The sequence below is a fragment of the Ricinus communis genome, chromosome 7 (genome assembly GCF_019578655.1).
Source record: "Ricinus communis isolate WT05 ecotype wild-type chromosome 7, ASM1957865v1, whole genome shotgun sequence".
Lineage (NCBI taxonomy): Eukaryota > Viridiplantae > Streptophyta > Magnoliopsida > Malpighiales > Euphorbiaceae > Ricinus > Ricinus communis.
In genome coordinates this window covers 18,564,508-18,579,003 of record NC_063262.1, presented here as the reverse complement: position 1 = coordinate 18,579,003, position 14,496 = coordinate 18,564,508, and the positions used below count along the sequence as shown (strand labels likewise).

At 30.3% G+C, this 14,496-nt stretch overlaps 1 protein-coding gene across 1 annotated transcript; it reads left to right on the top strand.

Moving 5' to 3' along the window:
- The first annotated feature begins 2,290 nt into the window (after positions 1-2,290).
- Positions 2,291-7,279, top strand: LOC8276874 ((+)-alpha-terpineol synthase). The gene is made up of 7 exons (XM_002515643.4): positions 2,291-2,603; positions 2,690-2,951; positions 5,005-5,377; positions 5,474-5,689; positions 6,125-6,263; positions 6,349-6,597; positions 6,719-7,279. Exons 1-7 carry the CDS (start codon positions 2,358-2,360, stop codon positions 7,022-7,024), a joined length of 1,791 nt encoding a protein of 596 aa, XP_002515689.2. The 5' UTR covers positions 2,291-2,357; the 3' UTR covers positions 7,025-7,279.
- Positions 7,280-14,496: the final 7,217 nt, after the last annotated feature.

Sequence of the window (14,496 nt, the reverse complement as noted above, 5' to 3'; positions counted from 1 at the left end):
TCTCGGCCGTCGATTCGCAAACGGAGTCTGATCGCCACGAAACTAGTGCCATTGCGAAGCTTAAGCTGAGGAGAGTCAGGATACGTCCTCCGATCGTCCATCCTCCACCGGAGCTCGCCGGAAAAGCTGAAAACGCAGCTGCCATCACTTTGCTAGAACTCCCTCCTCCGACCACCAAAACCGACGCCGCCACCGCCAAAAGGAAGCTCTTTCGGAGGGGAGCCGATCGCCACCGAGAATGGTCGAAAGGTCGGAAGCACGGAATGGCCAAACTCTGCCACGCCGGTCGTCGCGGAAGGACACACCGCCTCTCTCTCTCTCTCTCTCTCTCTTCCCAGCGCCCTCCTTTCTCTCTCCCCGACGCCTCTCCTTTCCTTTTCTTTCTTCTCCATATCAACATTAGGCCCTTGAACTTTCCTTCCTTACAATTTAGCCCCTCAACTTTCTTAATTATTTACAATTTCATCATGCAAAATTTCCAATTAACCTTTAAACTTTCCTTTAGCCTTTCAATTAAGCCCCTAACTAATTAATTTGAGCCAAATTAGAATTATTGAAAATACATAATTACATATTTACAAAAATACCAAACTTACAAATTTCCATTAAAACCCCATAATAATAAAATTATACTCTTAATCCTTATTTCAAAATAAATTTCCAATTTAGTCCTAACACACAATTAAATTAAATAGCCAATTTGCTAAATATTTTCCAACTTAAAATTAAATACCACTAGCTAATTAAAATACCAATTTTTCCAAAATTCTTTTATAAAAACACTCTTTACAAATTCTTTCATAATTCTCCAATATATAATTATATATTTATATATATATACATTTGAAAAAAATTTGAATAACCAAAAATATAATTTATTCCTTAAATAATTTACTTAATTAATTTCTTAAAGATCCAACTAATTGGATATAGAAAAATAACTCATTTAATTGTCTAATATTAAAATTTCTATTAAATCATTTCAAATTAAACCAAATAAAAATAAAATAAAACTAATTTAAATAAAAATTCATTTATTAATTATTATTAATATAATCATTATTAAGAAAAAATTCCGGTATTACAATTTACGATGACTTCTACCATTTAATTTCTTGAAATTTGTGATATGATTAATATTTAAATATTTCTATTATGGTTGATGTTGTTCTTATAATGATTATTTTTCTTATTTTTTGATGAAGTAATAACAAGAATTAGCTTTCTCACAACATATTTGCTAATAATTGTATTTATTATGGAAGTCATATTTAATATATGTTCATATAATTACTTTATGAAAGATTATTCAGAATCAATCTAATAAATTTAAAAAGTATTTAGATTTAATTCTTACAGTATAATGAAAAATTATTTAAATTTTTTTAATATAAGTATATATTTAAATTTCAATCTCAAAATATCAGTTAAAATTTTTTAAAAATATTTTTTACTTTTAATATATAAATATTATATTTTTTAATTTATATTTATTTATTAGTGAATTTCTAAATTTTAGTAAATATATATATTTTTAATTTATTTTTAAAAATTTAAATAATATTTTTAAGATTTTACTGTAAAAATACAAAAATCTATTATAGTTATTATATAGTAATAATTATAAATTAATAAAAATAATTTTTTTAAATTTAATAATATAACTATTAGAAGTTTGGTATATATATAATTAATAATTTAATTAGTAATTAGGTGTTTAATTTAATTTGTGGAAAAGGACGCGAATTTGATATTTGCTTACTGAGATACGGTCAATTCTTGCAGAATCAGATACAGTCATTTCTGTCCAAATCTTCAATAATTGCATGTATGATTATGATAAAGTCGGAAGCACCGAAGCACTACAAGTTCTTTTTCCATTTGGCTATTACTATTATTATTATTATTATTATTTTTCACATTAAAATTATTTATTGGCTCTTTTTCTTTTTTCTGAAAAGATTATGTTTTGGTTCTTATTAAATCTCAAGCCCATTTCTTTTGTTTTGCTTTTTATGAACAGGAGATTGTACTAAATCTTTCCCATTTATATAATAGTATTAAAAAAAGAAAAAGTAAATCAGAAATAATAGACCCCATAAAGATCCTCTTTCAGGGTTTTATATTGGTGTAAGTTACTCTATCTCTATCGTTAAATGAGTGAAGCTTTTAGAGTAATTATAAATTTTATATATATGTAAATTATTATTTTAGAGTATATTTCACTCATTTAATAAGTTAAGTACACTACACAAGAAATACCTAAGAAATTTATATATACATATGAATAGATTAGCATTATGACAAGCCAAGCAGTCTACAAACCTTGTCATTGCCAAAACAAGAGCTAGTAAGTTATGGCTCTCCACACCACCTTTTCATTCTCACCTGCTCTTCTCACATCAACTCGTCTTCCTGCTTTCCATCTGCCAAAAAATGTACCTCAGCCCACCACAAAACTCCACAAGTCTGTGTCTATCCGGTGCCTTTCCAGTGATGTTATTACCATTGAAGATCCTCTGACGACAAGACGTTCGGCAAACTACCCCTCAAGTGCCTGGGATTATGATCATCTCTTGCAGTCACTTGCTGCCAATGACTCTGTAAATGACAAAGTTAACCCTATTTACAATTATTTTATTTAATGCATTAATATTGTAAGCTTATACACACACATTTACTGTTACAGGAGGATAAATATAGGAGACAGGTTGAGGGGCTGAAGGAGGAAGTGAGGGAGAGTCTTATGAATGGAGAGATGAAGCCCTTGGCTAAGCTTGAGCTTGTTGATGCAGTTCAAAGGCTAGGTTTGAAGTACCATTTTGAGATGGAAATAAAAAATGCTTTACACAGTTTGCATTCAAATGCGAGTAGTGATGGTAATGACGAACTTTATTCTGTTGCCCTCCGGTATAGGTTGTTCAGACAACATGGATATGATGTTTCCAAAGGTACGTGCCATTACATTCAGGTTTCGGTTGAAAGATAACTATAACTATATATATATATATATTGTTAGAAGTTCTTATGGTCTAATATGTTTTCTCTTTGAATAAACTTGTGGCTAATTACATGTGGGAGTAGTCTCTAAAATTATAAAAGTAACATTTTAAAATTTATATGAGAACTGATTAATGAAAAAAAAAAAATGCAACAAACCTTAAAAGCATCTTTCATCAATCAATTCCTGCGAGGCATTTCTACAGGACCTTTACATATGTATTGTATGTCAACACTCTTTATTTAAAGAGTAATAAAATAAAATAAGAGAAAAACAGTTTTTTTTTTTAAATAAAATAATAAGTTAATTTTAGTTATCTACATCCATAAAGTCAAGTTTCAATTCTATAGCTTAATGACTACACTATAAGTTTTGATGAAATTTAAAATAAATACTCTCAATTATATTTTTTTCTAGTGGTAAAAGTTTAAAAAATAAGAAAATTATAATGGAATAAATAAAAACTGTTAAAATTTATAAGAAAAAGTAAAATAAAATATATAAATATAAAAATATGAATTATTGGTATCACCCATTTGCTGATAGTCTTCAAACGGAAAAGCAGTCATATATGGTAATGGAAGTAAGAGAAACTATGATTCCCTCATTTGTCTTTTCCGGTTGGCAAAAAGTGACTAAATGATAATAGGCAAATAAAAGAAATATTAACAAAATGAAGATTTTAATTTTAAATATTTTAATTTTACTTGAGATATCTCTTCTTTCTCTAGTCAAGTCTTGAATAATTATTATAGCAAAACTTTACATATTCTAAGGTGTTTATATGGTTTCTTTTTCTGTCATTAGTAATGGTGAAAGTAATGGGGTGGAATAATTTATCACATAAATGGAGTCCCAAGAAAATATTTATTGTACTATATTTAACAATAAAGTGCTAAATCACTCTCTTATAATATGTGATGCTTAAATCTGAATTTTGGGTTAAATTGCTGAAAGAGTTAAAAGAATGGATATTTTGGGCCTTTGATAAAAATTCAGGAACACATCTACTGTTTGTCCGGACAGATGATGGTTGTCGTTTCAGGCTGTTGATGGATATCTTGCTGTCAATAGAAAATTTGGTTAAAATAAAAAGTTTTTCAAAATTAAGGCACTTTCTTCTTTAGTGGACTTATTTTATAACATAAGTTTATCATCATGTCCCTCTGACATGTTATCGGTGTATATTCATTACTGATTATTTAATTTTAAAAATAAAAACAGTGTTTTAAAAACTGAATCAAGATATCAAAATTAAACAGTGTTTTATTTCACTTTTTATTATTATATATCTAAAATAACAATTATTATATATTTAATAGTAAATTATTAATTTTTGAATAATATGTAATAAAATTTAAATATTAAAAGTCAGATAATTAAATAGCAAATTTAAGTAGATGTGTATTAAAATATATGAGTAAAATATAAAATTTTAAATATTTAGCTTAAATAGTAATTCTCCTCTCTACATTTGTGGGGAATTCCTTTATTCATTATAGCACATTTTTTATACTTTTTCATTAAAGGATCTAAAAATTATTTAATAAAGGATAGTAGCTAATTTATATTCATTACAAAACTAATCACTGACCTACCTGATACGGAATAAAAAGAATTGAATTTAAAATATTTAATTCTAAGAACACATATTTTTACTATTTCGACTTAATTTTTAAATATTTGTCTTTACATTATATTAATTTTTTATTTTACTAATTGAAAAGAGAGACGCATGGAATTACTCAAAAAATTTACTTTTTATCCATCATTTTCATGAGATAACTAATCATACTCTATTTTAGAAAAAAATTGACATCACTTGAAGTAATATTAAAAGAAATAAAATTTTCCTTTGTCTTTAAACTTTAATTGAAGGAAATTTATGTGCACATACGTATGAATTAGTTGGTCATTTCAATGGAAACACATACTGTGGTGTTTAAAAAATGGCAAAATGATCAATCTTTCTTCATTCTTTATTCCAAAAAACATTTGTGTAGATGTGTTTGAGAGGTTCAAAGATGAGACTGGCAAGTTCAAGGCATCACTATGCAAGGATGTGAAAGGGCTGTTGAGTATGTATGAGGCTTCCTTCTTTGGGTTAGAAGGTGAAGATATTATAGATGAAGCCAAGGCCTTCAGCACTGGACATTTGAAGGACCTGAAGGGAACCTTGTGTGGAAGCTTGGCCAGGAAAGTAGAGCATGCTTTGGATATGCCTGTCCATTGGAGGCTGACAAGGATGGAAGCCAGATGGTTCATTGATACTTATGAGCAAGAGCAACACCTCAACCCTACTTTACTTCGACTTGCCAAGTTGGAATTCAACATGGTACAAGCTATTCATCAAAAGGAGGTTAGCAAATTGGCAAGGTATTTATTTGACCACATCCTTCTGTAATTTTAATTTTTTATAGGAGCTTGCACCTTTTTGATCTAAGTAAGACCAAGTGTGGTAAATGTTTCTAGGTGGTGGATGGATCTGGGATTAAACAAGATGGCTTTTGCCCGAGACAGGCTAGTGGAGCATTACTATTGGTGCTGTGGGATGGCTTTTGAGCCACAATTTGGTTTATTCAGAGAAATGGGTACAAAAATTATATGTTTAATAACAACAATAGATGATGTTTACGACGTCTACGGTTCTCTGGAAGAATTGGAGCTCTTCACAGATTTTGTTGACAGGTTTACCCTGATTTTTTTACTAAATATTGTCATTAAATCTAGCTTTTGATTTCTAAATCTTTCATTTTAGTTTCTTATTTTAATATTAATTTTAATTTAACTTCAATTTAATTATTCATCAAAATAATATTTTATTAATAAAAATGTTGATTCATTTTCTTCTTTTTTTCTTTAATTATCATCACCATGATTTATGCTGTGTTAATAAATTTAATTAATAACTTCACTGAAATTAAAATAAATATTAAAATATAATGATCATAATAAATTTAATAAATTTAATACTGGAAGTTAATAAATATTTTCCTTTAGCAATTTCATAATAAGTAAAACTGATAGAAACCAAGAATCAGATGGAGCATCTCGATTATACCGACAGTAAGGACTAAAACTTATTGGTTAATTTATTAATCAAACTTTCTATTGAATTTCCAGGTGGGATGTCAATGGAATTGACAAGCTTCCTGATCCGATCAGAACAATCTTCCTGGCTATGTACAATACAGGCAACGAAATTGGCTACACAATCATAAGGGAGAAAGGCTTCAATATTATACCATATCTAAGCAAAACGGTAACGTGCATGTTATATATCATTTTAATTATACATTACAGAATAATCCAGAAGGCCAAATATTCAACCTTTTCTGTGATTGCAGTGGGCGAACCTCTGCAAGGCATACCTTGTAGAGGCGAAGTGGTACCATAAGGGATACAAACCAACACTAGAGAAGTATCTTGACAATGCAGTTGTTTCAATAGCAGCACCCCTTATGTTATTTTCTTCCTACTTCCTCACGGCAGATAAAATAACTGTGGAGGCATTGGACTACATAAACAAACTTCCAAGCCTTATGCGCTGCTCCTCCCTGGTTCTCCGTCTCACTAACGATTTGGGAACTTCATCGGTATGCTTAAGCACTCGTTTACAGGATTAAATAATCATATCATTTATGATTTACATGGCTGAACATAATGTACAAAGATCCTTTCTATCTTGATAAAATAATGTTATGTTTTTATGCTTAGGATGAATTGGCAAGAGGGGACAATCTAAAATCAATCCAGTGCTACATGAATGAAACTGGAGTTTCAGATAATGTTGCTCGCGACCACATTAATGATTTAGTGCATGAGGCATGGAAAGTGATGAATAAGGAAATGCTTGGTAATTATCCTTTCCAGGATACTTTTATACATGCCAATCCAAATCTTGCTCGAGCAGCTCAGTTCTTTTACCATTATGGAGATGGACATGGCGTCCCAGGCAATGAAACAAAGGGACGTCTTTTCCCCTTACTGCTGGAGCCTGTTCCAGTAAACCAGAAAGACTAATTAATCTTTTTTTTTTTTTTCTTTTTGGAAATTATTGGTCTGCTCTTCTTGGTTTATCATCATATGAACTTGAATATTTGCACTGCCAACTAGTGGTTTTTGTACCGGTCTTTAATTTGTTTGCTATTTCTATCCCGAGAATCTGTATTTATGTCTATAAAAGTGGTGTGAAAAAGAAATTTGGAGAAATGTGCTTGGTTCTATCTTCTTCAATATATCATCCTTTATTGCCTTTAAGTTATGCAATACAAGCAACATTATCTTCATACAATATTATTGGACTTTCTTTATTAAATTGGGAATCACATGTTTCTTTAATATATTGTATCATAAATCTCAACCATATGTATTCTTTACTAGCATCGTGCTTTACCAATGTTTTAATATGATTAAATGATATGGCAGTTAGAGTTTGCTTAGTAGAATGCCAAGATATAGCAGTGCTACCATATATAAACAAGTAACCCATTTGTGATCAAGATTTATGTGGATAAGATAAACATTCAGTATCTGCATATCCAAATTCATTCTAACTTTGAGTCTTGTGAATAAAATAAACTCATATATGATGTATCATATAAAAAACGGAAAACTTGTTTCACACTATTTCAATATCTTCGAGTTGGTGATGAACTATATTTTGCTAGCAAATTTACAGAAAATGTTATATCAAGTCATTTACAATTAGCAAGATATATTAATGCTTTAATAATACTGAGATATGGTACTTCCATACCAAGTATTTCTTCATTATCTTTCCAATGAAGAAAAGGGTCTTTTTTCATGTCCAAGTGTCTAATAATTATGAAAGAACTTATTGGATAAGATGTATCTATATTAAAATATTTTAATATTTTTTTAATATAAGTTGACTGATGAATAAAAATCTCTCTAAATAAATGTTTGATCTGCAGGTCGAAACAAAATTCTGTTCATTCCAAATTTTTCATTTCAAATTCATTTTTTAAATAAGTTATTGTTTTTGTCAACTCTTTAGAAATCTATAATAAAGTTTAAATCATCACTATAAACTGCAATTATAGCACTAGAATTTATTTTCTTAATGAAAATACATGGACAAATTGAATTGTTGGTATATCCTTCATTCAAAAGATATTTACTAAGACGGTTATACCACACTTGTCCAAATTGTTTTAATCCATGCAAGGACTATTGTAGCTTAATTGAATATATTTTTCGAGGTTTTGAGCTACATATTTTAGGCATTTTTAATCCTTCAAAAACTTCTATATAAATGTCATTATCAAGTGGTCCATATAAATAAGATGTAACGATATCCATAAGATGCATATGGAGTCCTTCTAAACTTGCCAAACTAATTAAAAATCTAAATATAATTGCATCCATAATTGGAGAATAAATTTCTTCATAATCAATGCAGGTCTTTGCGAGAGCCCTTGTATTACAAGTCATGCTTTGTATCTCACAATTTCATTTTTCTTATTGCGTTTACGTAAAAAGTTTCCATTTATAGCCTACTGTCTTAATATATTCAAGTGTTAAAATAATACGTTTAAAGACCTGGCGTTTTTCTAATGAGTTTAATTTTGTTTCGATTGCATCTTTTGATTTAGGGCAATTATTTTTTTGTTGACATTCAATGACGAGCTTAGGTTTAATGTCCTCACTTTTTATTGCAATATCAATTGCTAGTACATATGTAAATGCATTATTGACAATAATTTCACTTTAGTTGTAACTCCTATCTGAGGTGACATAGTTGATTGATATCTTGTTGTTTTCATCTTCTTCAAGCACTTGAACCTCTTCTGGGGTTACATAATTATCTACGTCTTCCATTATAGATTTTCAGAAACATCGATTTTGGAATTGTCATTTTGATTATTTTGTTCCCTTTCCTTTCTTAGATTTTTATCCTTAGAACCGAGTGGCCTACCACGCTTCTGGCATGTCATGGATTTATTTAATATAATATTAACATATTGTCCTATTGGGACATCAATTCTAATTGGAGTATTTTCAGCTGGTATATGAGATTTAGTAACTCTTTTTATTTCATAAAATACATCTGGCAATTGGTTTGCTATATTTTGCAAATGGATGACTCTTTAAACTTCTAAATTCATATTATTTTGATTAAGGATCAAGATGATTTAATGATGGCTCATTCTAAATAATTTGTTTCTCTAATTGCTTGTTTTTCCCCTCCAATTTAGAAAATAAAGCCTCACTAAGACGAAAATCATTAAATTTCAAAGTAAAGATATTCTTCGTTAATGGCTCAAGATATTTAATTAAAGATGGGGATTCATATCCAATGTGTATTCTCAATCTCCTTTGAGGTCATATTTTTGTGCAATGTAGAGGGTCAATTTGACATATACAATATATCCAAAATTCTCAAATAGAGATTATTTAGCTCTCGGCTAGAAACCAACTATAATGGTAAAAATTTATAATAGCTAGTTTGAGGCATGAAAGTAGTAAATATCTTATCTAATATATCATAGTCAGTAATATTTCCTCCATATAATTTCAATTTAGAACTAATTCTAAAAATTGCAGAGTTATATTCACTTACCATTTTAAAGTCTTATAATCGTAAATGCATTCATTCATAACGAGTCTTTGGAAGGATGACCGATTTATGATGGTCATATCTTTCTTTTAAATTTTTTCAAAGAACTAATGGATCTTTAACTATCAAATATTCAAGTTTCAGTGCTTCATGAAGATGATGACGAAGAAAAATGATCACCTTAGTATAATTTTATAGAGATTCTTGATCTTTAATTATATTTCCAAGACCCATAGCATCTAGATGTATCTCAGCATCTAGTATCCACGATAAATAATTCTTGTCCATGTTGTCGAGTTCCACAAATCTGAGTTTTGTCAAATTCGACATTTCTATATAAAAATAAATTATACGTCAATTAGTATCGGTATTTTAGAGGATTGATATATTTAGTTCTTCAGAAATATTAAAATATTAATTTTTTAATAAATTGAGATACTAGATTTAAAGATATTTTATTCTTTAAGAACTTAGGGTCAAATTTCTTCAAGAAATTATATCTTAGTTACTTGTATAATTAGTTCTTCATGAATTAAAATTAATACTAGTTCTATAGGAACTAAAATTTATAATACAAATTCTTCATAAACTAAAAGTTATAATATGAGTTCTTAAAGAACTCAAATTTATAATATAAATTCTTCAGAAATTATATATGATGATAGTTCTTCAGTAACATGGCTAACATTAATTAACATCAAATAACATCTCTCTAAAATATATAATACTAACATAAAATAATAATAATAACATTAACTAATATTAAATTATGTATTTATAATAAAATAAAATGAGATAAAATAAAATTATGATTTTGATCTTACAAAATATACAGATAAAATTATAATTACAATATAAATTAGTATTGGGCTAAAATAAAGAATTTTAGTATAAGTGAAAAAGCCACAAAATTAAAATAAACAAAAAACTAAGAAAAGGAAAAAGAAAAAAATTGCTCGACAACCGTGTTTATCTAATACTTTTAGTAAACATGTGGGCATTTGGTTTTGAGAAAGAATGTTGACATAATTTTATTCTTTTTTTAAATACAAAAAAAGGATAAAGATTTACCTTAAAATATTGAATCTTGTCTTAAGCAATTGTGCTAATAAATATGTTGTAAAATAAAAAATAATAATAAAAAAAAAGTGAGAGAGTAGAAGAGAGAATGATTTCCGTGTGTGTACGTGAATATTTCATTCTATTGATTATAATACCTATTTATAAGTATAAAATATTATAAAGATATTGTTATATTTAATTAAGAAATCTACCCATAAAAATAAGGATAGACATATAATATTACTTAAATACTTTAATATTATCATAATAGAAAATGGTTAAATACTTATTTAACTCTAAAGTCTAGTTAGCACCTGATACAACTTTTGTATTTTTTAATTATATCTAAACCCTATTTGGGTTATTTTACTATTTAAATGATACTTTTTCCTCTCATTTTTTAGAGTTTTGTTTTCTGTCCTTGTTGAGAGTTTGCTTTCCTTTTTTGTTGAGATTTTCTTGCTCTTTCTTTCCTTGTGACAATCTATCCTTTCCTAGTTCACAATTTCTTTTCCTTGAATTATGGAAAGGATATAAAGTCTTTATCCCTTATGGTTGATGAAGGTAAGCAATTAGATTTACCCTAAGAGAAGTCATTGGAGTCTCAAGAGTTCAATGAGTATTGCTTAATCAGTTGTTTCTCAATCGATAAGGAGACAAATTTAACTCTTTATTGCATCAGATGGCTAGTGTTTGGAGGCCAGAGAAAGATATTTCAATCAAAGACCTGAGTGATGATCTCTTTCTCTTCTAGTTTTATCATCCTCTAGATTTGAAACGGGTGATGGAGGGTGGTCCCTGGACCTTCAATTCTCATGTCCTAATCCTTCATCACTTGCAAAAAGGAAAGGTACCTTCTATCATTCTTTGTATCACATCCAGGTTTGGGTTCAGGTTCATGAAGTTCCCGTTGGCTATATGTCCATATGAGTTGGTAAGCTGTTAGCACGCCGTCGCTATGTGTTGCCCTTAGCAATGATACCGCGCTATCACTAGATGAGCCAGGTTATCGACGACGCATTCATTGCTAAACTAACAGGAAAGGCGCCAAAGTTTCAAGCCTCCTTGGGTAATTAGCGAAAGCAAGCACTCCATCGCTAATTCTCCATCGTAAGTATGTTGTTAGTTTATGCGCCAAAATTTGGCGCCCTAAATAGCAATGGCCTAGTGTCAGTCGCTATATCTTCGTCACTGCACTGTTGCTATTTTCATAACCAACCTGGTGGTCGGTAATCTATTATTATATTGTCGCTATTTACAGATGGATGACATTTGTCTCTAAATGTAAGAATTCTAGTTGTGGTAGGAACGGTTGTAATAGTTATATTTATTTTCTTTCCTTATTATGCTTTATTTTTTACTTTATTTTGATGATGTATGGTAATTAATTGATTACCTAATTGTTAATTAAAAATAGACATCTAGATTTAGACCTTAAAAATTAGACTGTGGCATGAAACTTAGAGTCCATTAGATTAAAGAGATAGTAAATTAGATTTAAGTTAAATTTCATATAGACTTAGCGGAAATTTGCTATGTTTAAAATCAATTAATGGACTCACTTAGAATAGAAAGACTTAATTGGGCCTTGGTATGTAAAAGAATAATCTATTTAGGTTAAAAACTTGGTAGTTGTCACGCCCGACCTGTGGCCCGTGACTAGCACTAGGGAATGGGTAGGCGTAAGGCCACCAAATCCCGTAGTAAGCCTGTCCATTCATTAACTTAAGCAAACCTCAATCCAATAGCACTGATCCACAATTAGTCTGAACCATCAGGTTCTACATATTTAGAATGTGGACTGCCAGCATGAATAGGCAAGACCGGAATTTACATGAAATTATAAAATGATAAATCCGAAATTCCTACTGCGGAGATTCTAGAATTTTAAAAGTCAACATACCAATAAAATCAGTTACATTAAACCCGAAGATGAAGGAATCGGGTAGCTAAATGAAAAGAACTGCGAAAAAACTAACCACACTTTAAAAATAGTTTAATGAGACTGTCAGTCTCGGGAGTGAGTTAAAATCATATATCCAAAAATAATTACAAACACTTCAATAATAAATTTATTTAATTTAACATAAAATATTAAGTCATGCAAAAATATGTGTCATGCCATACTTCTATAAAATAAATTTCACATACTACGGGATGAAGTACTTCAGTAGAACCCTAATCTCTATTACTAAACAGTCTTAGCCTTTCGGCTCTCTTGTTCTAACAGAACTAGCACCGAGAGAGTGAAGCTCGACCAGGATCCTTAAATCCAGTCTGGTCATTTAACTTTTCAATTAAGGTGACGCCTAGAGAGCAATGCTCAATGAGGGACCTTTACTCCAGCAACTCACTTTACTCAGCCTAGAGAGTTAAACTCGACCAGGGTAAATCCTAAACCATTCTTCTATTACCTGACTTAAATTCATATCGGTGCGTACGTGGTGCTGATGCAACCTGATGTAGATGATTCTATGCATATTTATTGATTGTTTATCATTCGTTTATTCGTGTATTTGAGTCATATTTATTCATGTTTGATCGCACTTTGGTATGTTTCTGAGTTTTTCAGATTTTCGGACTCATTGATGGGAAATTGATTGATTTCCGGGCAGAAACCAAGCTATATGGATGATTTATGCATATTAGATGTTTATCAGAGTTGATTCCTTGATTAGCGCATAATTCGAGGCCTTCGCACGGGCAATTGCACGGCCATGCATATTTACATGGGCTGTGCATATTGGCACGGGCCGTGGCACGAGCCAGGGCATTGGCTAAGACACTTCTGCCTATAAGTAGGAGCATGTAAAATGAGACAGGGTTCCGCTTCTGATTTCTGGACTTCTCTACGCGCGCGACCCCTCACTTCTACACCTCTGTTCTAGACATTTTGAGAGACCAACATCGTTTCAGAGGATTGATTTGGGAGATTCAAGCAAAGATTGAAGGTTCTAGACGATTGACCGAGACATCCGAAATCCATACTTGAGGCTGGTTTCAGAATTGGCACTTGTACATTTCCACTCCGATTCGAGAGAAGAGGGGTTACATGTTCCAATTCCTTTTCTGTTATTTTTTTTTTGTATTTGTTTCTTTCATTATAAGTAGCTAGGGCTGCAGAACCCATTGGGGTTCACCTTTATTGATGAATTGTGTTTAACTGTTAGATTTTTATTTGCCATTCTTGTAATCTTCTTACTGTTTAGTAATAAAGTTTGATTCAGTTAATTTGAGACGTTGAATTAATTGTCTTTTGGGTTGTTTCTTGACATTGAGAAATGCTTGTTACAACTAAAAATTCAATAGTAAGAACTGATAGTTAACACTTAGAGATAAGGTTAATTCACTTGCCAGATTAAGAACTAACAACTCTTAATAGATCTAAATCACGCTTAATGCTGATATGTAATAATTTGATAGGAAGAGATTCCATTAGGTTAGTGCAGGTATAAGAATTTGGTGAGCTTGATAGAGGAGCTCAGTTCGATTCAGGATTTAGGCACGGGTAGCAAGATTGGTAGTTTATAAAATCAACCTTAGAATTCCATCAATTAGGTCCCCTTCGAGTTTGCTTCTTTGTTACGGTTGTCTTTCGATTGTCAGTTGCTGTTGTTCCTTTATTTGCATTGATGTAGATGATTCTATGCATGTTTATTGACTGTTTATAGTCGTTTATTCGCGTAATTGAGTCATATTTATTCCTGTTTGATCGCACTTTGGTATGTTTATGAATTTTTCAGGTTTTCGGACTCTTTGATAGATATTGATTGATTTATGGGTAGAAATAAAGATATTTGGATGATTCATGCATATTAGATGTTATCAGAGTCGATTCCTTGTTAACGCG